At 39.2% G+C, this 22,158-nt stretch overlaps 1 protein-coding gene across 6 annotated transcripts in view; it reads right to left on the bottom strand.

Annotated features, from left to right (window-relative positions):
* Positions 1-22,158, bottom strand: part of LOC127452274 (phospholipid phosphatase-related protein type 5-like) — a 36,399-nt gene that overhangs the window by 13,088 nt on the left and 1,153 nt on the right. For 3 of the 6 annotated variants that reach the window (XR_007899227.1, XM_051717613.1, XM_051717618.1), the window contains exons 2-3: positions 18,033-18,153; positions 5,390-5,578 (exon numbers count right to left, since the gene is read on the bottom strand). Coding sequence is in view for 5 of the 6 variants with exons in the window: in XM_051717613.1 (XP_051573573.1) it covers positions 5,390-5,578; positions 18,033-18,101 (258 nt within the window). In the remaining variant the exon portion in view is untranslated. Of the gene's footprint in view, positions 1-5,389; positions 5,622-18,032; positions 18,154-22,158 lie in introns of those variants that run through there. The other 3 variants (XM_051717615.1, XM_051717616.1, XM_051717617.1) reach the window with 2 other exon arrangements.

The raw sequence follows: 22,158 nt of genomic DNA on the forward strand, positions 1-22,158 counted from the left end.
TCTCATTTATGGTATGTGATATGTTTAATGTTCTGTGAAATTATAAGTGAAAACGTGGCATATAAGCAACACCTGTTTTTACATGTAACACATACAGTACGTATGTCAAAGACATATACTTAGTTATTACTAGCTATAATTTTATCTGTGAGTAAAACAAATAGGATCATTGTATTCTAATCTTTGAGAGCTTTCCAACAACATATGACACATAGCTATTTGGTTTGTACAGATTACAATAAATTGTGCAGTGCAAAATTATTAATGAATTATCAAAATGGGGAACACTTCTGATTTGTCAGCAATTACAAAGAACTTCTTCAGTTTTGGTCACAATGCCTACATGCATTGTAATGTACATCTTCTAATCTTTAAAACAATTACAAAAAAAAACTATTTTGTGTTGGTCAAGGCTGTAGTTGTTAATATTTTGATAATTTGTTTCTCGTGAGCCCATCTGAGCCTAGAGGGTTAAAAAAAGTCTTCACAAGGTTTATTTGCCATTTAATGAAAGTGAATAGTGGTTACTATTGTTCTCAAAAGTGCTAAATGATCCATCAGAGATGTACTGGGACTAAAAATCATCCCAGAACAGGGCAATGGCGACACCAAATGGAAATATTAGCTAATAATTCTGCTTACTGAAAATACGGACAAGAGACAGTCATTATACGGCAAATAAACCGTCATCATCTCCTTTGGCCCCGCCTGGGACATAGATCGCCAACGAGAGCTCTCCAGGCATCCCAGTCCTAAGCCAGTCTCTCGAGTTGTCACCAGGTGTATCCCATCCTCTGTTTTTGGTTGGCCTCGATTTTCGGAGGGTGTGGCCGATCCATTTTCAGCATCTTTGGAGTATTTCGCCCTCCACTGGTTTTGTTCGATGCCAAAGTTCTTCATTGCTAATGGTCTTGGGCCAGCGAATCCGAAGAATCCTTCTGAGGCAGGTGTTGATGAATGTCTGGATTCTCCTCATGGTTGTGGCAGTGGTTTTCTAGGCCTCCGCTCCATAAAGTAGGACTGGCTTCACGATTGTGTTAAAGATCCTGATCTTGATGTTCAGGTCAGTTGATCTCCAGACGTTCTTCAATTGGAGGAAAGCAACCCTTGCCTTGTCGACTCGTACTCTAATGTCAGCGTCCGCTCCACCTTTCACATCTACGATGCTGCCAAGATATGTGAAGTTCTCCACCTCTTCTAGCACCTCGCCTTCTAGTGTGATGGGGCTTCTGTTGACAGCGGCATTGATCTTTAGAATCTTGCTCTTCCCCTTGTGGATGTTAAGGCCCAGTCGTGCTGAGTTTTCCGCAACCGTGCTGGTCTTCTCCTGCATCTGTTGTTGGGTGTGGGAGAGAAGGGCCAGATCGTCTGCATAGTCCAAATCATCCAGCTGTGTCCAAGGAGTCCACTGGATCCTGTTTCTCTATTGGTCTATAGATGTCTTCATGACCCTGTCAATAGCCATCAAGAACAGGAAAGGCGATAGCAAACATCCTTGCCTCACTCCTGTCTGCACTTGGAAGGCATCAGTGAGTTGATGCCCATGGAGCACTCTGCAGGTCATACCTTCGTAGGAGTTCCTGATGATGTTGGTGATCTTCTCTGGCACTCCGTACTGTCTCAGCAGTTTTTCAGAGGGTCTGCCTGTCCACGCTCTCGAATGCTTTCTCGTAGTCAATAAAGTTAACATAAAGAGACAAGTTCCACTCAAGTGAGTGTTCCACGATGATGCGCAGTGTTGCAATCTGGTCGGTGCAAGACCTGTCTTTGAAAAAGCCTGCCTGCTGGTCCCGGAGCTGAGGATCAATGGCGTCTTTCATCCTGTTGAAGAGAACCTGGTTGAATATCTTGCCTGGGACCGACAGAAGTGTTATCCCTCTGTAATTAGAACAGGAACTGAGTTCAACTTTCTTTGGCAGCTTAATGAGATAGCCCTCCTTCCATTCTGATGGAACTTGTTCTTCTTGCCAGATCCTCCTGAGGAGGGGGTAGAGCATCTCAACACTGGTCTTGACATTCACTTTCAGAGCCTCTGCCATGATGTTGTCTGGTCCTGCAGACTTACCATTCCTCAGTTGCTTGATGGCTTTGAGGATCTCCTCCTTGGTGGGCACATTACAGTCAGTCAGTGAGCTGTTGGCAGGGGGGATATATGGTGGGTCCTTTGATGCTGGTCTGTTCAACAGCTCCTCGAAATGCTCCCTCCATCTGTTCTTTTGTCCTTCCACATCGGGTATTGACTTTCCCTGTTTATCCTTCACTGGTCTATCTGGCTTGCTTAATTTTCCAGACAGCTTCTTGATGGTGGCGTAGAGGTCTCGCATATTTCCATGGTGAGCTGCCTCTTCAGCTTCTGTTACCAGTATGTCCATGTACATTCTCCTATCGGCCTTGCTGCTTTTCTTGATGCTCTTGTTTGCCTTTGTGTACTCCTCCAGAGCCTTGGCTTTCCCCGCTCGTGTGTGATTGTTGTTGATTGCCACCTTCTTCCCTTTCCTCTCCTCAATCTTCTTCATTGTCTCAGCTGAGATATACTCTTTGTGGTTGCATTTCCTAGTGCCCAAAACCTCCTTGCATGTTTATGTAACTGCTTCCTTCACTTCCAACCACTTCTCATCAACTGTTTCCTCCTCTAGCAGCTCTTGCAGGACTTGGAACTTGTTGTAGAGCATGATCTTGAACTCTTGCAGCTTGATGTTATATTTCAAAAGCATTGTGTCCCGATGGTAATGGTAGTCCTGGTCGAGATGATGGTCATCGGCCTGGTGGCTCCTAGACTAATCTGGCTTTCACCACTGGGCTTCATGCTACCTCCAGCTGGAGATCCATCTTCTCCCAGGGCCGAAAAGTCCTTAACAACTCTTGATTGCATTTCTGTAGCATTTCAGGTTTTTACAGGGTGGAGCTGCTAACCCCATGCCCAACCCTCCTCCTTTTGCATCCGGGCTTGGGATGGTGCATAGGCAGAGTTGGACCGGCATATGCGGTGAAGACTTCGAAAGAATTCACCTTTTGTGTTCAGCAGAAGAAATAGAGTAATACAGATTTGGAACGATATTAGGGTTAGTAAACAATGACAATTTTCATTTTTGGGTGAACTACCTGTATTTCCAGATCTACTGTTGGCTGAGTGGATCCATTGCATGCACTTGCCCAAAAACACAAGCCCACATACAAACACACTACAAGTACCACACACAGATATGGCAGACTCTGAAAAGGAGGGAGGCAGATCCATGTGGTCCCACAATCTGTTGCCTCCACTTAACAGTGTAACAGGGAGACACCAGTAAAATTATCACTCCCAAAATCCACTTACATCAAGTTAGCTGTCTACATCTTCCTTATTTAGAATACATTTAGATGAAATTACAACTGATACAAATAAGAAAATTGTAGACAAAAACAGCAGTGCTATAAAATTAAAGGGATAGTTCACCCAAAAATGAAAATTATCTCATCATTTACTCACCCTCATGCCATCCCAGATGTGTATGACTTTCTCTGCCAGGGTGTATGTGTATGACTTCTGCTGAACACAAACGAAGGTTTTTAGAAGAATATCTTAACTCTGTAGGTCCATACAATGCAAATCTATGGTGGCCAGAACTTTGAAAAGCACATAAACCTAAACCCACACCTATCATATCACTTCTGAAGATATGGATTAAATCACTGGAGTCGTATGGATTACTTTAATGCTGCCTTTATGTGTTTTTTTTTTTCCCCAATTTGGAATGCCCAATTCCCAATGTGCTTTTAAGTCCTCGTGGTCGCATAGTGATTCTCCTCAGTCCGGGTGGCGGAGGACGAATTCCAGTTGCCCCCGCGTCTGAGACCGTCAACCCGCGCATCTTATCACGAGGCTTGTTGAGCGCGTTGCAATTGAAACATAGCGTGTGTAGAGGCTTCACGCCACCAACCGCAGCAACCACGCTCAACTCACCATGCGCACCAATGAGAACGAACCACATTATAGCGACCACGAGGAGTTTACCTCATGTGACTCTACCCTCCCTAGCAACCGGGCCAATTTGGTTGCTTAGGAGACCTGGATGCCTTTATATGCTTTTTGGAGATTCAAACGTCTGGTCACCTTCACTTGCATTCACTTGCATTGTATGGACCTACAGAGCTGAAATATTCTTCTGCAGAAGAAAGAAAGTCATACACATCTGTGATGGCATGAGGGCGAGTAAATGATGATAGAATTATCATTTTTGGGTGAACTATCCCTTTAATGTGGATTGCTCAGATAATTGGGTCTGAGAAATTTGAAGTTAATATTGAAATCTCTGATTTTTGAATGCAGACTTTGGTATAATCTGAGCACAGTTTGATACACTATTGAGATCTCTTTTGAAACTCTAGAGGAGACTCATGTCACTTTTTTTTTTTTTTTCCTTTTTTTTTTTGCTCAGGAGCAAGAATCAAAGAATCTAAGAATCAGGAAACTTTAAGAAAAGTCTCTACATTTAATCCCATTGCATAAAGGAGAAACCATTGAGAAATTAAAGAGATCTCAATTTGTGATTTTTTTATTTATTCCTATGGGTAGTATACTTTTACAAGTCATGAAATCAAAACTAACAGGTAAAACTTCACGTACAAAATTAAATCTACCGACCGTAATATAAACATTTTTGTATGTTTATGGGTGAATCATGAGACACTCTTTGTTTTGTCTGAATCTACTAAGTTATTTAATTCACATGAAACATTTACTGGAATACAAGTCTAAAATGATGAACATTTTCTGACTTCATAGTCATTTTTATTGCGGCTTAAAGTTAAAATTACACCAAAAAATTGAATTCAAAAAGAATTTTGTTCAGGTCAGATTGAGAAAACCTAAGAAAACTTCCTGAAATCCTTGTCTGAAATATGTCTGAAAACTTTTTTGAAATTAGGGTAATGATTAAGTTGTGTACACTCGCATTGTGTACTTTCGGTACGTTTAAGGTGCAAGGAAAGTAATTTAATACGTTATACTTGATGGTTACACCACTTTGAATTTTTATGGTAATTAATTTTTTTTTTTTTTAATTACCATTATCCTCAAAGGTAATTCTCTGCATTACACAATAAAGCATTTTAATATTTAAGCATAAATTAAAAGCAGTAGAACAAATGTATTAGTACTTTAGACTTCAAAAAACACACCATTACTGTTTAAACATTACATTACTATACATGTTCTTGACGAATTTGTTGAGATTCACCCGCTTAGAGTCTCTTACATACAAAAATGCACATTTTATCATATATCTTTATACTGAATGATGATTCATCCATGCTAAAGTTCAGTCTCACCACCCACAAGCACACAACAGCAAATAGAAATGTATCAAAACAGCCCCGGGGAAGACAGGACACAGTCCACACTCACCGTTAGAGTAGGAACGGCAGCTACCAGACAGTACACCAGCACCGGTGGCACATTACTGGTCTCATCCGGTCCGGGATAGGGTTTGGAGAATGCCTTATCGAAGCAGAAGAAGCCCTGAATGTGTACGGGAAACGTGTCCGTGTATTCGAAGTAGTACGCCAGGAGAACAGTGCCAGCCATGATCACGAGCTGAAAATAGAACATGATCCACAGTTTATAACCAAAAGAGAAGACACACCACCACAGCCCACTCTGTTATCATGCAATCTGGCAAAAGAGAGAGAGAGAGACACTCCAGAGTCGTGATATTGAAAGGGTTGCATGCTGTTCTAGCTAGAAAGCAACAGAGAGTGAGTGAGATGAGAATGGAAAATGGGGAAAGAGACAGAGACAGAGAGATACAGTGAGGAGTGACAGCGGGAATTTGTGCCCGAGCAGACACAAATTAGCTCAGCAGTGTGTGTGAGTGCACGCAAGTGTCATTTTGAATGTGTGTGAAACACAAGGAGGTGCAGGAAAGGGTGTGAATACACTCATTAGCGGGTTTAAAATGAGGCTGCTTTCATTCATTACAAGTCAACTACGAATAACTACTAACATAATGTCACCTCCATAAAGTATTTGAATACTTGCGCCACATTTGTGTATGAATTGCATTACTTAAACTATCCAACCATACTTTTGTGTGTTAGGTTTACAATGATAAAGCAATAGTTTAAAAATGAAGAAAGGACACCTGTGTGAACTGACTTAATATGCATTAAACATTTAGACATTTTGGTTAAAAGTAATCGCAAAAAATGTCTCAGAATGGTGAAGTTAGGTTTGAGGAAAGGTCTAGCATCATTCGTTTGGAGATTTATACAGTTTAAAGTGTGGCTTAAAGGAATGTTCCGGGTTCAATACAAGTTGAGCTCATTTGACAGCATTTGTGTCGACAGCATTTACTATAAATTCTCTTTCCTTGCCAGTAGGTGGCGATATGCTTGAAGAATGTGAATCACCAAAAACAAAAGAACTTTTAGGAGAGAAGAGTGCATAGGAGGACTGAGATTTATAGTAAAAAAAAAAGGACTTAAATATTGAAGTGTTTTTCACCCACACCTATCATATTGCTTCTTAGGACATGGATTAAACCACTGGAGTCATATGGATTACTTTTAGGCTGCCTTTATATGCTTTTTGGAACTTCAAAGTTCTGGAACCCATTCATTTGCATTGTATGGACTTACAGCGGAAATATTCTAAAAATCTTTGTATGTGTTCTGCAGAAAAAAGAAATATAATACTTTTATAATACTTTTTGCTGCCAGTTTTATATATATATATATATATATATATATATATATATATATATATATATATATATATATATATATACATAATGTAAATGTGCAGACACTAAATTTATTATTCTCCAGAAAGGGTAGCGCTTATTTTATGAGCACTTGAAAGTAAGTTTTGGCTTAAAAAAAAAAAAAAAGGTAATATTTTTCACCCAGAAATCTCAACCCACACAAACACCCACTACACACCCCCACATCAACACACACACCTACTTAAGACCCATGTGTCAATCAAGTGTTCTCAAACACCTTTCTTCTCTCTCAAACCACAAAAAGATATTTCTTTGAATATCTGTCTATCTGTCTGTCTGTCTGTGATGCACTTAAATATTGACCTTTAGCAAACAAACAGTAGCTGCTCAGCTGTAAAATGCAATAATGACTATCTGTCCACTGAGGGGCAGACATGAGCTGTAGCTTGTCTGGTGTTTGCTATTGCTCATATGGCAGGATAGGGATTTTAACAAACCCCTTGCCCTAAGTATTAAACTTTGATGTACCCCATAACGTTTGTGGTATGGACATGACTGATACCTTAAAGAGAGGAGTGCTATTACTTTTCTAAGTGGTCAGACTTATCATTTTCACATGATGGAAAATAAAATGGGCAAAAACAAAGAAAGAAACAAACAAACCAAAAACATATCCAATAGACTTACACTGAAGAAGTCATATTTAGGCACTAGAATATCACAGACACTCAGCAACCATTAAGCAACCACCCAATGCCCTGGCAACCACTCAATAAAAGCATTGTTGACAGGACCACTCATTTTTTTTTTTTTTAAGAAAATGTTAAAATCTAGTTATAATTACAGCACAAATGCACAGGTGGACATATACAAAATATGATGACTATCATTAATCAATAATCATTAAATGAATGACAGCTATTGTTTTGCCATATTATTATTATATTTATGTGTATACAGTACACATGTAGTATTAGGATCGAATCATTCATTGGTTAGAAACACTGAAGGCATTTTTTCAGATAACACATAACACATTGGAGCATGCTGTTTTTATTTGGTAAGATTTTGTAAAGTGATCATTAAACTCACTGTGCCAGAATCACTCAGTGGGTCTGTGATCACTCAAAGAGCTCTAATTAGAGAGGGGGAGGGCAGGAAAATTCCATATGGCAACATGTTTTTATTTTTTTATTTTATAGCAAGACAAATCCAACATTAGCTCTATTACTGCATGTTAACATCATTCAGTTCTGAAATGTGTAGTCTGAGATCATTCAAGATCAGATCAGTCTAAAATGTAGATGTTTCTGTGTTCTTTTGCGTTACTTAGAGTTTTGCATGAGCGTTGGACATCTTACACTAACGTAACACAACCGGAAAATGTCCAAAAACATTTATCTTTATTTTAAACAGTATATCTAAAAACAAACGTATTTTTTAAATGTTTTACTGGTAACATGTGCTTGTGCTATTTGTCTTTGACATGAATGTCATTTGGTTTAATATTTAGTTTGATATATAATTGACTTCTATATAGTATACCCAGTATGAGCCAGAGTGGAAAGCCTTTGTTTTATTGTGGGGCATACAGAAAACAAGTTGAGACAAATGAATAGAGATCCTCGCCATATTAACTGCAGCATCACAGTAAACAAAGCTGACAGCAGATGGTAAGAGAAGTTCCGTATAGAAGGAGAGCCGCTGAGGAGGACACGCTTGATTATGTTTGGAGGAGTGTAAAGAGAAGGGCTTCCAAAGGACAAGTTTCCTGATAAATTAAGCATGACATGCATGAGATGCTACAATCTATGGGTTATGTAAAACAGGATGAACCAACGATCTACTGTGCATTCCGGAGAACTTCTCAAAGCAAGTCCTTTCTGATTACATAGCTTTGTGCACTTGGCCTTTGAAATGCAATATTAGATCTGGAGAGACCTTAAGCCTGAGACTTTTCCTGTAGAGTCAAAACTAAGCAAGAATAACTACACTTTTTCTGAAAACCACTATAGCTCTCTTTAACAGATGTACACACATTTCTAATGGGCATATAGATACAGTGGATGTGAGATATGCCCAGAAAAGTAGACAGATAGACAGATAGATAGATAGAACTATGGACAAACTGATGTATACTGTATATATATATATATATATATATATATATATATATATATATATATATATATATATATATATATATATACAGTTGTACTCAAAAGTTTGCATACCCTTAGAGAATTGGTAATATATGTATAATTTTTAAAGAAAACATGAGTGAGCAGGCAAAACACATTTCTTTTATTTCTTATGGGATTCATATTCAACTGTAGGTTATAACAGAATGGCACAATCATAAAACAAATAATAGCAACAAAGAAAAAAATGAAATGACCCCTGTTCAAAAGTCTGCATACCCTTAGTTCTTAATACTGTGTATTGCCCCCTTTAGCATCAATGACAGCGTGCAGTCTTTTGTAATAGTTGTCTATGAGGCCCCAAATTCTTGCAGGTGGTATAGCTGCCCATTCGTCTTGGCAAAATGCCTCCAGGTCATGCAAAGTCTTTGGTCATCTTGTATGAACTGCACATTTGAGATCTCCCCAGAGTGGCTCGATGATATTAAGGTCAGGAGACTGTGATGGCCACTCCAGAACCTTCACCTATTTCTGCTGTAACCACTGGAGGGTCAACTTGGCCTTGTGCTTAGGATCATTGTCGTGATGGAAAATCCAAGAGTGTCCCATGCGCAGCTTTCGTGCAGAAGAATGCAAATTGTCTACCAGTATTTTCTGATAACATGCTGCATTCATCTTGCCATCAGTTTTCACACGATTCTCCGTGCCTTTAGAGCTCACACACCTCCAAAACATCAGTGAGCCACCACCATGCTTCACAGTGGGGATGGTATTCTTTTCACTATAGGCCTTGTTGACCCCTCTACAAACATAGTGCTTATGGTTGTGACCATAAAGCTCTATTTTGGTCTCATCACTCCAAACTACAGTGTGCCAGAAGCTGTGAGGCGTGTCAAGGTGTTGTCGGGCATATTGTAACCGGGCTTCTTTCTGGCAACTCGACCATGCAGCTCATATTTGTTCAAGTATTGTCATATTGTGCTCCTTGAAACAACCACACCGTCTTTTTCCAGAGCAGCCTGTAATTCTCCTGAGGTTACCTGTGGGTTTTTCTTTGTATCCCGAACAATTCTTCTGGCAGTTGTGGCTGAAATCTTTCTTGGTCTACCTGACCTTGGCTTGGTATCAAGAGATCTCTGAATTTTCCACTTCTTAATAAGTGATTGAACAGTACTGACTGGCATTTTCAAGGCTTTGGATATCTTTTCATATCCTTTTCCATCTTTATAAAGTTCCATTACCTTGTTACGCAGGTCTTTTGACAGTTCTTTTCTGCTCCCCATTGCTCAGTATCTAGCCTGCTCAGTGCATCCATGTGAGAGCTAACAAACTCATTGACTATATATACACAGACACTAATTGCAATTTAAAAAGCCACAGGTGTGGGAAATTAACCTTTTTATTGCCATTTAAACCTGTGTGTGTCACCTTGTGTGTCTGTAACAAGGCCAAACATTCAAGGGTATGTAAACTTTTGATCAGGGCCATTTGGGTGATTTCTGTTATCATTATGATTTAAAAAGGAGCCTAACAACTATGTGATAATAAATAGCTTCATATGATCACTATCCTTAAATAAAAGACATATTTTCTAAATCAATGCCAAAATTTCACAATTTCTGCCAGGGTATGCAAACTTTTGACCACAACTGTATATACACATGGTGGCAAGAAAAAGTATGTGAACCCTTTGGAATTAGTTGGTTTTCTGCATTAATTGGCCATAAAATGTGATCTCATCTTCATTAAAGTCACAAATACAAACACAATGTTCTTAAGCTAACAACACATAAACAACTATAGTCTTTCATGTCTTTATTGAACACATCCCATTAAACATTCTCAGTGATGTGGAAGTGAACCCTTGGATTTAATAACTAGTCGATCCTCCTTTGGCAGCAATAACCTCAATCAAGCATTTCCCATAGCTATGGATTAGACCTTGTGGTGGTGGGGGCATGGTCGTGCACCAGCTTGTGAATGGAGAGCGGCACATGCAGCATCTGAGGGCTGTTCTGAGGTCGCTGCGATGGGTGGGACTCACGGAAAACCGCAAGAAGTGCACAATTGGATGGGTTGAGGTACGGTATCTGGGGTTCCACTTGGGTCACGGGCAGGTGCGTCCCCAAATTATTAAGACCGCAGCGATTGCAACCTGCCCGAGACCCAAGACCAAAAAGGAGGTGAGACAGTTCCTGGGGCTGGCTGGCTACTATAGAAGGCTTGTACCTAATTATTCGGATGTCACCAGCTTGCTGACTGATCTCACTAGAAAGGGAGCCCCAGACTCGGTCCAGTGGTGGGAGCCGTGCCAACAGACTTTTATGCAGGTGAATGCTGTGCTTTGTGGCGGGCCGCTGTAACATTTTCCTGATTTTGCTCTCCCTTTTGTGTTACAGACCGACACGTCGGACAGGAGGTTAGGAGCCATGATGTCCCAGGTGGTCGAGTGGGAGGAGCGCCCAGTGCTGTACATCAGCCGGAAGCTTTCGGCGAGAGAGGCGAGGTACAGCACCATTGAGAAAGAGTGTCATCAAGTGGGTGGTCCTCACCCTTCGATACTACCTGGGATGGGCTTTCACCCTCTGTTCGAACCACGCCCTGCTCCAGTGGCTCCATCGCATGAAGGATACCAACGCGTGGATCACCCGTTGGTATCTGGCTCCTCAGCCATTTAAGTTCAAGGTTGTCCACAGGCCGGGAGCGCAGATGGCTGTTGCGGATTTCCTCTCCAGAAATGGAGGGGAAGTAATGGGAAGGCCCGATGGTTCCCTGGCCTGAGTTGGGTGATGGGGGTATGTGGTGGTGGGGGCGTGGTTAAGCCGCGGTTTGTGAATGGAGAGCGAGATCAGGAAATGGGAATGGTGAAGGTCATCACCTGTCATTGATTGTCTCTAGCAGCTGTTTGTCATTACAGTGAGAGTGGAGACGGATTTAAGTGTGAGCCAGATGTCAGTGTGGGAGAAAGAGAGCTGCACACATGCACACCCAGAGACTGTGTTGTTTTGAGTATGCTAAAAAGCGAGTTTTGAGCTCTAAAAAGAAAAAAAAATTCCCGATTCCCGCTTCCTCCTTTGTCGAAGAGCTACGGGCCTTGTTACAGACCTACACAACGTTCAGAAGGAATTTTCGACCATTCTTCCTTACAGAACTGCTTTAGCTCAGCCATATTTTTAGGATGTCTGTTGTTAACGGCTCTCTTGAGGTCATTCCACAGCATCTCTATTGGGTTAAGGTCTGGGCTCTGACTGGGCCACTCTAAAAGGTTGATTTTCTTTTTTTTAAGCCATTCTGTAGTGGAATTACTTCGATGTTTAGGGTCATTGTCTTGCTGCATCACCCAATTTCTACTGAGCTTCAGCTGGAGCACAGCAACCCTGACATTATACTGTAAGATATCTTGATAAACTTGGGAATTAATTTTTCCCTTGATGATGGCAAGCATTCCAGGACCCGAAACAGCAAAGCAGCCCCAAATCATGATGCTCCTCTTGGCTGGATGGCCACTTCTAGGAAGAGTAGCCACAGTACTAAATCATCTCCATTTACAGACAATTTGTCTAACTATGGACAGATGAATATCAAAGCTCTTTGAGATAACTTTGTAACCCTTTCCAACTTTATGCAAAGCAACAATTCTTGATTGTAGATCTTCTGAGATCTCTTTTTTGTTAGGCATGGTCCACGTCAGCAGATGCTTCTTGTGAATAGTAAATTCAAAATGTTTGAGTGCTTTTTATAAGTCAAAGTAGCTCTAACCCACCAATCTCATTTTATTAATTGGATGCCAGGTTTGCCATCTTCTGACTCTTAATTAGTTTTTGACAAATTTTAACATAAAAAACTACATTAAAAAAATAAAATAAACACACACTTTTCAGATTAACATTTTTGCTCCTCAAACATGACACATAACAAAGCAAAACATTAATATACAGAGTCAACCATTATCCCCCTTAAACCCCAATGTTTCCCTTCCCCCTCCCGATCCCCAACCCCACCACGACCCCCAACAAACATCCCTGTGGCCAAAGAGTACACATGAAGATAAAAATAAAAAATAAATAAATATATATAATAATAATTACATATATATATATATATATATATATATATATATATATATATATATATATATATATATATATATATATATATATATAATAAATTAATAAAAATAATAAAAATAATAATAGATGTTTACTTATCAATGTAATGACTCCCTTGCTCTTACTCGAGCCAGCACTAAAGAAAAAATGTCCACCCCATATCTTCCCAAATTTTCCAGCTTCCTGTGGGGAAAGATGCATTTTTGAAGAAACACAATATCATATTTCTTATGTTTAAGAAGAGAAATAACCTTCCTTCTTTTTATGGGGTGCCCCAACCCATTCACATTCCATGTGGAGAGAGACAATCCATTCATATTAACATTTGACATTTTGCCATATAAGAAAAAATAGATTCCAACATTAGTGCAACAATCAAATCCCGAACATCCCCCCGAACCAAACAAACAGAAAAAAGAAAAATGTGCACATTAACTTCGTGCACGTCAGCGCCAATTGGCGTCCATCCCTCTAAACTCAAACAGCTTTGCCGTCGGATTGCTCAAGACCGGTGCTTCAATACAAAAATTTGTAAGACAGAATTACACAACAGAAGTTAATCTGTAAAACAAACTCCAGCCAATAAGCGGAATAAACACACACAAAAAAAACATGTAGATTCATCCACTTAATTGTCTCAACGGTGTGTGCCTCCACAAAACAACTCCAGCCGCTAGCGGAACCAGCACAAAAAAAACAAAAAAACAAACGGCCCGTTCAGTTCTTTGGGCAGTCAAACTAACTCCAATGTCCTGCAAGAAATATTCCACAAAACCAACTCCAGTCAACAGGAGGCATAAGCACCCAAAACGAGCAGATTCATCCACAAGCTGTCCCGAAGAAATGTTATTCCACAAAACAAACTCCAGCCAAGTGGAACCAGCTTACTCATTCCATTGACTTTATGTAGGATAATGCTTGCTGTGGGCATGTGAATTCTCTACTTCCATTCTTAGCATCTATTCTCAATTTGGCCGGAAACATCAGTGCAAAAGCGACCTTCTGTTGATGTAAGTGTTTCTTGCATTCCTTGAATCGATCACGTTCGCAAAGTCTGGAAACAAGAAAATGCTGTGTTTCTTCCAAGAAAGTCTTCCTTTACTCCTCGCCTCGCATAACCCGAGCTCTTTATCGGATGATCTCAGAAATTTGGCCAGAATTGCTCGGGCCTGTCTCCCTCAGCGGATCTCCGAGCCGGGACTCTGTGAGCTCGCTCTATTTCCAGCTTATGGCCTGTTATGTTGAGCAGACTCGGGAAGAGCTCGTCTAGGAATTTCACCATATCTCGGCCTTCCTCATGCTCAGGAATTCCAACAATTTGGACATTGTTTCGTCGCTTATAATTCTCCAAATCCTCCAGTTTTTCCCAAACGCGTTGCAAGTCCGCCTTGGTAACTAGCGGATTAGCAGCTAATTCCCTCTCCGATGACTCCAGATAATCGATCCGTTTCTCGACATCGACAACCAACTCAGTGAATTTCGCCTCCATGGAAGTGATCAATCGACGTATCACAGCAAGATCCTCCAATTCTGCAATGACCTTCGTCAGTATTGCCGACACATTCATCAATTCAAGCCAGATTTCTTTCAGTTCACCGTCTGAATTGAGTCCGGGTCTTCCGGCCTGCCGCTGTGGGGAATCAGCTTGAGCATGTAAGTGTCTTTTAATGTCTCCAGAGCCCGAGGATTTTGAATTCTTTGACATATTGTCTTCCTAGAACAGTTAAGAATCAGGGTGTATCAAACAAATAGTAATAAAACTAGCAAAGTGTGCAGAGCTCGCCGTTCCCACGTCCGCTCCTCACACGGCGTCACGCGACTATCCCAATATACACACTTTTAAATACACACAACTGTGAATTCTCCCTTGAGTGTGTACTAAAATCATCAGCTGTTTCTCTTTATGTTGCTTGATTAAAATCTATATTGTATACTTTATAAAAACGGTGCTGTCCCCAGAGGAAAGCTTGATTATCTGAGCTAAAGAGTAATTTAGTGTAAGCACTGTTGCAGGTTTAGACTGCGGTTCTTATGGCATGCTCCCAGCACATGCATCCATTAGAGGCTTTACATACTTATAAAGACACACACAGACACACATACGTATGTATCATGCTACAACTGCACAATAGACGGGTGTCAGATAAGGACATATGAAGAAATTTGAGTTGTAAAGCTATTGAAGAGATCTGAAGAGGGTAACTGTTTGAAAATAAACATCATGGAATAATAAATACAATAAAACAAAATAATACATAAAATATATATTATATAAATATAATATTATCCTATATAAAATTTTATTTAGCACCATATAAAATGTGATTTTGTGTAAAAGTTTCAAGAGGTTTGTTGCTTCATCACAATTAATTGCTTGTAATCACCCCTTAATGCAGGATTCAGTGCACATCTGTGTGCTACAGTACATCCACATGATCAGTCTTTTATTAGTCTGTCTGTTTGTCTGCAACTGTGCAATAGTGTCTCAGCTGTAAATACGCATTATCCTGCTGTGGACTGCTAAGAAACTGTCCCATCAAAATTAAGCCAATTTAGGACCCTGCCAAGTATTTACAAGTCTTCTCTACTCTTCCTTCATCCGAGTAACACTTTTGCTTTCTCTGCTGCTTCATTTTTATCCACCCACTGGGAGAAACCATTCAGCTCCCATGGTGCTCAGCTGCGACCTGCCAGTTCATCAGTTTCACACTCTTTAAAAAAAATAAATAAATAAAAAAAAAGATTTTATCCCTCTATAATGCTGCTATCAAAGCAGATAGAGAGACTGAAGCTGACCTGCTGTTGCTCAGCTTTTTTCCCAAAGATCTACTGATGATGTTAAAGATATATATTTCTATTCTGCATGTAGAGAATCTACCACTTGGTTCCACCAAGACATCAGTGATGCTCTTTTAGCACAGAATCAAGTAAACATTCACAATCAAAACACACACAAACACTGAAGGGGAAAGAACTTTGATTTGCCCCTCCATTGAGTTGGATAACTGGCTGTGTTATGATGTTTCCATCATATTTCCAGCCAGCTGCCACATATTTGAGCTTCATCTTGTAAAATAAAATTATGGCAATAGTTGAAAATTAATGTATCAAATAATTATATATGCAGAAAAATGTAGTGTGTGAAGGCGTGGGTGCTATTTTATGTAAACAGAAGCAAAAGAAGGCAGTAAAGAAAAATATTTACACTTGTAGAAGAAATCATCTATAAATGATACAAGAAGGACACAGAAAGAGGGAAGAGATCCAGCTGATTGGTTTCCATAGTAACAGCAGCGAAAGGAAATGTCGTGATGTGTTTGTGAAGCACAAGCAACATTAGAGCACCCAAACACACACACACACATGTCGTCCTATGTACCTAGTATAACCGGTAACACCGTATACCGTGACAAAATTGGTCCTTTTGATCCAAGTTTTACTTCAGATCATGACATAACAACAACAAGAGTAACAACTCGACAATGACATTTTTCACTTGCCAAATGATACACACGTGTTCAGACCATTTAAAAGTGCACTCAGTAAGTTTTTGTTCATGTCATCTTGGATTTACAGTGACAACTTGTGGCAGGGATGCAGCATCATTCAATCGCAATAGTTTTCATTTAAAGATGCCCATGTAGAAAATCACTGGTCACAGTCAGCCATGATTAATTTAATCCAAGAATGAAAGTGTCCACTAAAAGGGCAGTTACTGAGATTAAGCGTGTATTCAGCTGGTCATGTGATCCTAATATGGCAGCTCACATGAGGGGACCCTATCCATGTAGAATAAAACAGCTTTTATAAGGTTACTGATATGACTGGAGTCTTCGTCTCATTTGAGTTATATACATTATATACAAAGTACAATTCAATTCTATAGGAGTCATTTACTGTGTGCACCTTTAATGGAAACTATTCATAAAAAGGCATGTAACTTCAAGTTCTCAGTCTCAACAAAGTCCACTTACAAACAGAGTACTCAGTCTTCTTAAGAATCAGCTACAATATATTTGTAATCCTTGATAGTAGTCTGTATTAGTGATCACAAAATGCACAAACACCCTCATCACTGGTTTAAGAATCAAGTCCATCTTTGTTTCACAAAGATCATATGTTAATCTAATTCTTGCATTAATAAAAATAACCCTTAATAATATAATCCTTGATGAAGAATAACAGGTTTGGCTGTCTTCTTAAAGGGATAGTTCACCCAAAAATGAAAATTCTCTCATCATTTACTCACCCTCATGCCATCCCAGATGTGTATGACTTTCTTTCTCAGTAGAACACAAACAAAGATTTTTAGAAGAATATCTCAGTTCTGTAAGTCCACACAATGCAAGTAAATGGTGGCCAGAACTTTAAAGCTCCAAAAAGCACATAAAAGCAGCATAAAACAAATCCATATGACTCCATTGATACATATCAAGGCAATTCTAGGGGGCAATGCCCTGAAGCGAGATGGAGAAACAAATCAATATTTAGGTCCTTTTTTTTTTTTTTTTAAATTTATTTTATACTATAAATCTCCATTTTCACTTTCACATCTGAAGGTGAAAGTGAAAGTGGAGATTTAGAGTGAAAAAGGACTTTAATATTGATCTGTTTCCCACCCACACATATCAAATACCTTCTGAATACATAGATTTAACCACCGGAGTCATATGGATTACTTTTATGCTGACTTCATGTACTTTTTGGATCTTCAAAGTTCTGGTCACCATTCACTTGCATTGCATGGACTTAAAAATCTTTGTGTTCAGCAGAAGAAAGAAAGTCATACACATCTGGGATGGCATGAAGAATGGAGAATTTTAATTTTTGAGATAACTATGCCTTTAATTAATTAGTGGGAGTTGGTGAAATTATGGCAGAGATATTATCTGACAGTAGCTATATCCTTATGCTGTGATTGGCAAGATTGGATGAACAAGCTTCTCCTAAACTTTCATTTAGAACTTCATAATTACCTGACACTCATATAAGTCAATTTGTCTTACACCATATGGCCACTAAAGTTAACATCACTGGGTTTTGGGTTAGGATTACCAGGTTGTAGGTTAACTCACCTCCACAAACAGGAAACATGGTACAATGGAGCTGCTGCTCTTCACAACAGGCTTCTCTTCTGCTGCCATTGTAGATCCTTCTTTCTCTTCTTGTATCCTCCTCTTTCACTGCTGCTCTATTCTTGTCATGCATGAAAAAGAGAAGAAAAACAGCTCAAAACACAAACATTAAAAACCTCTAGACTTTTATAGTTTCTAAAGAAAACGGGAGTGCTGCTTGCCCATATAAAAATATATTATAATATATATATTACATATAATATAATATTATTATATTATATTATATATAATATATATATTATAATATAATATATATTATATTATAATATATATTATATGTTTAAACATGAACTTTAAGGTTAAACATGAACTTTAAGTTATTAAGTCTTACTGTTTACCAAGCTCAAAGGTTTGCTTATTATATCAGTTAAGGTAGATGGCATATTAAGTGTCTTCTCATTACTTTACGGAGAGATTATGACCTAGGATCTAAGCACTGCACTAAGAACAAACGGTGCACACATTTGTACAGAGTTACAATTTGGACTTTCATTCCTTTGTGAATGACGGAGCAGCATTTTGTCAGAAAGTCTGTTCAACATCACACCATTTCAGGACAGGGGAATGAATATAGCATGAAGACAGGCACTAAAGCTCTTTGGCAGAAAGCATCTAGTACATGCCCCTGCTTTTAGTCTGCCTTATGCTCACAGTGGCAGAGTGGACAGCATGCTACAACTGAGTTTCCGCTAAGAAAATTTGGTGCCGGTCAGTGTGTGGGGGAATGATACAGTTTGCTGGACAAAAGTGAAAAAATGCAGTCATCTCATTTTGCTGTGTTTATTTTGCTCTGTAACATGATGGACTACATGATACAATAATAACACAATCAAGTAATATATACAGAAGATGCCCTCATACATTATTTATTGGACTGTAGAAAAAATATAGACAAATGTCAGCCTTGGAATATGCATCTAATAATCAAAAAAAGCAATCAAAACATAATCAGAGGGCAAGGCTTCCAAAATTTTAAGCTGCAATTTGCCATATATCTTGTTTTTATGTTTATTTTGTTTGCAAAGAACTATCAAAATAACAATAATCGTTAACTTATGTCTTATAATTTCTACCAGAAATACTCAGAATAATGAGAATAATCATAATATGGGGATAGAATAGTTTCCTTTAGCGTAAGCCCCGTCCTACAGTTTAGCAAACAAATTCTCGCTCAAACCGTCAGATCCTGCTGGAACATGAATGGCAAGGGATTTGAACTTAGCCATACATCAGGACGGGATCTAAACTGGTGGCGAAGGGGTGGATGGGGGGTGAAAACAACGCACAGGACGTGATAACCGACAGCTGGAGATTTATAAAGAAGATGCCGGATTATGATTGGACCAAACGCCTGAATTGAATGAATGGTGTATGCTACTATGAGTCTTCCTGACCTACCACTACACTCCCATTTCTCCAGCTTCATAGAATCATGTTACCATAACTACATTTTAGCAAAATGTAAACGTGGCTCATTGAACATATAGTGGTAAAACAGCAATGACTTTTATTCACTTTTACAAATCACAAGTAAAACGGACGGAATATTAGCTCATAAACACTTACTTTTCGCCTTGTTCCGCACACAATGCTAACTTATGACATCTAAACACTTGTATACAAGCACATGACTTGTACGGCACTACATTTTAATATGTGCACTACTTAAAACAACTACATTTACAAGCTTGTTCAAATGTGATTCAATTGCACGACAGCTTAACTGATAGAGCTATCAATTTGCATTAGCGATGCAAAGGATCGAGGCATGAGGGTCTGAAGATCACGCAGGTCTACATGTGAATCGAAAGTGTCATATAAACACCACTAAATGATGTGGTTGCTTCAGCAATTGCGTTTTTCATCTCACATTTGCTGTTATAACACTATCAGTTAGGTTTAGGTTTGAGGGTTAGGATAGGGAGGTAAGTTTTGTTGATTTAAATCTGACATTAAAAACCTTATCTGTTTGGGAGTACACACAACGTGTGAATTTGTCAGACATTTGCGAGTATATAGTCTTCAGATAATGTAAAAAAAAAAAAAAAATAAGTACAAAGGCAGATCAGAGTAAAAAGAACATTCAAAAAGGAAAATCAGGCTGTCGTGTGAGAGGGAAATGAGTGCTTAACTTGTAAGAAAAATGAGTGCATGTCTCTTGTTAGAAAAAGAAAAGGCTTTAATAGTATGCCCTAATTCGGCCTCAAATTTGAAGTTCAGACCGCAGCATTTCTGAAACGTTTTCCTTGTTGCCTGGCAACACTGGAGGGTTTTCTAAAAAAGTAAGGTGTCGCTTTAATGTCTTTGAGGAAAATGAAACCTAAAGTGCAGCATCCAGGAAAGACAGAGTGCACTCTAGGCATGTAAAATGCCAGGTATAAATTTAAACTGAATTTGATAGTAAATTCGTCAAAAGTTGTGTTTACAAGGTACCTGTACGATACAATGAGCACTTTCAACAGCTACTGCAGAGGTCAGATTTGCACACGTTTGCAAGGTTCATGGCATGAAATCTTTGAAAGTTCTGAGTTTATTATGATGCACTTTGTAACAAGTTAATGGGAAATCTGAGTGCACAACTGTTGAAATAATTGTTATTTATTACTTCTGGACTAGTCTCAGCCTCAGACGGCCAAAGTTCATGCTCTACGTCTGATTCACATAGCACACAAAACTGGAAACGCTTTCTCGATCAACCACCTATTCATCAAAACAAGCAAGTACAACCCCCCACCCATCCCCCCATGTTCAAGCCAAATCTACATCCTTGGTCAGATGATTTCTACCTGACTATCTTGGTGGTTCTTGGCCAGAATGAGCTGCAAAGTGGACCAGACTTTGTGTTGATAGTCAAAAGTCTGTCTCTGCATGACTCATAACACATTTGTAGCTGTCATACAGCAGCTCTACACTCTCCACAGCCAAGCTGGCAAACAAACAAAAGTCCAAAGGCTAAAATGAAACCCTTACACTGGAATGTTAAGTTTTATATTTAAAATGGCAATGAGCCCCTTTAAAGAGGAGGGCTTTTCCAGAGATAGAGAGTTGCTGGATTACTGCAAATTGAGACTAGTCTGCTATCCTCAGAGGACTCCAAGCCTCAATTAGTACAGTCAAGTGGTTGTAGGCTCCCAGGGTGGACTAACTCCATTAAAACACAAAGCCCCTTTCTTTATTTGGAATAACATGCTCTACTGAATTATGCACAATAAGACTAGAAACATGTATTTAAAAAAGGAAATAGAGAAGTAAAGCAAGGAAAAGCAAACCTGTCTCTTCAAGGTCCTTGGCTTTGTGGATAATCCTATTATGGACTAAAATTGTTACTTATGGGTAGTGGGCACTAATATCTTCACCAACACAACTTGACTTTAACAACCCACAAAATGAATGAGGCATAGTAAGGGATGAAAAAGAGTGAAGGAGAGCAAGAGAGAACTAGATTTTTGCATTTTTTAAAGACAAGAAATCTTGCCAGTGCAAAAAACTCTGCCACAATGCTAGGGTGTTGTGGTTGCTATGCATGGTTGCTATGGGGATTCTAGAGTGTTTTGGTGTTTGTTTGCTTGCCGAAGTTGTGTCTAGATGGTAACACTCACTCTGCAAAAAGTCTCGCAAGATTCACATGCAACATTCATACATTTATGGAGTCCCTCATGAATCCTAACCCTAACATTGGTAGCAGCATTTATAAATCTTGGGAAAGTTTTACACTGTAAGTTTCACATAGTAAAGTCACATTACTATACCTACATGTTTGCTAATGATTTTTACGTGGCTTGTTCTATGTATTGTGGCAGTTTCCTGGTGAAATGAACACAAGAGGCGCCTCAACAGTGCTTTTTTCCCCCCATTCAAACGAATCATTGTGTAAGCATGTCTAATACAACCTCTTAACTCAAGGCACAAGCTGAATTATTGGTTAGGGACGGTTGATTAATTGTTGCAATAATTGCCTGAATAGTCGATTAATCTTTCTAATAATCGTTAGATTAGTTGATTATCAAAATAATCGACTAGTTGCAACCCTACCTGCAAGTACTCAGTCTATGATATTCCAGTACCT

This window comes from Myxocyprinus asiaticus, chromosome 14 (assembly GCF_019703515.2).
Source record: "Myxocyprinus asiaticus isolate MX2 ecotype Aquarium Trade chromosome 14, UBuf_Myxa_2, whole genome shotgun sequence".
Taxonomy (NCBI): Eukaryota; Metazoa; Chordata; class Actinopteri; order Cypriniformes; family Catostomidae; genus Myxocyprinus; species Myxocyprinus asiaticus.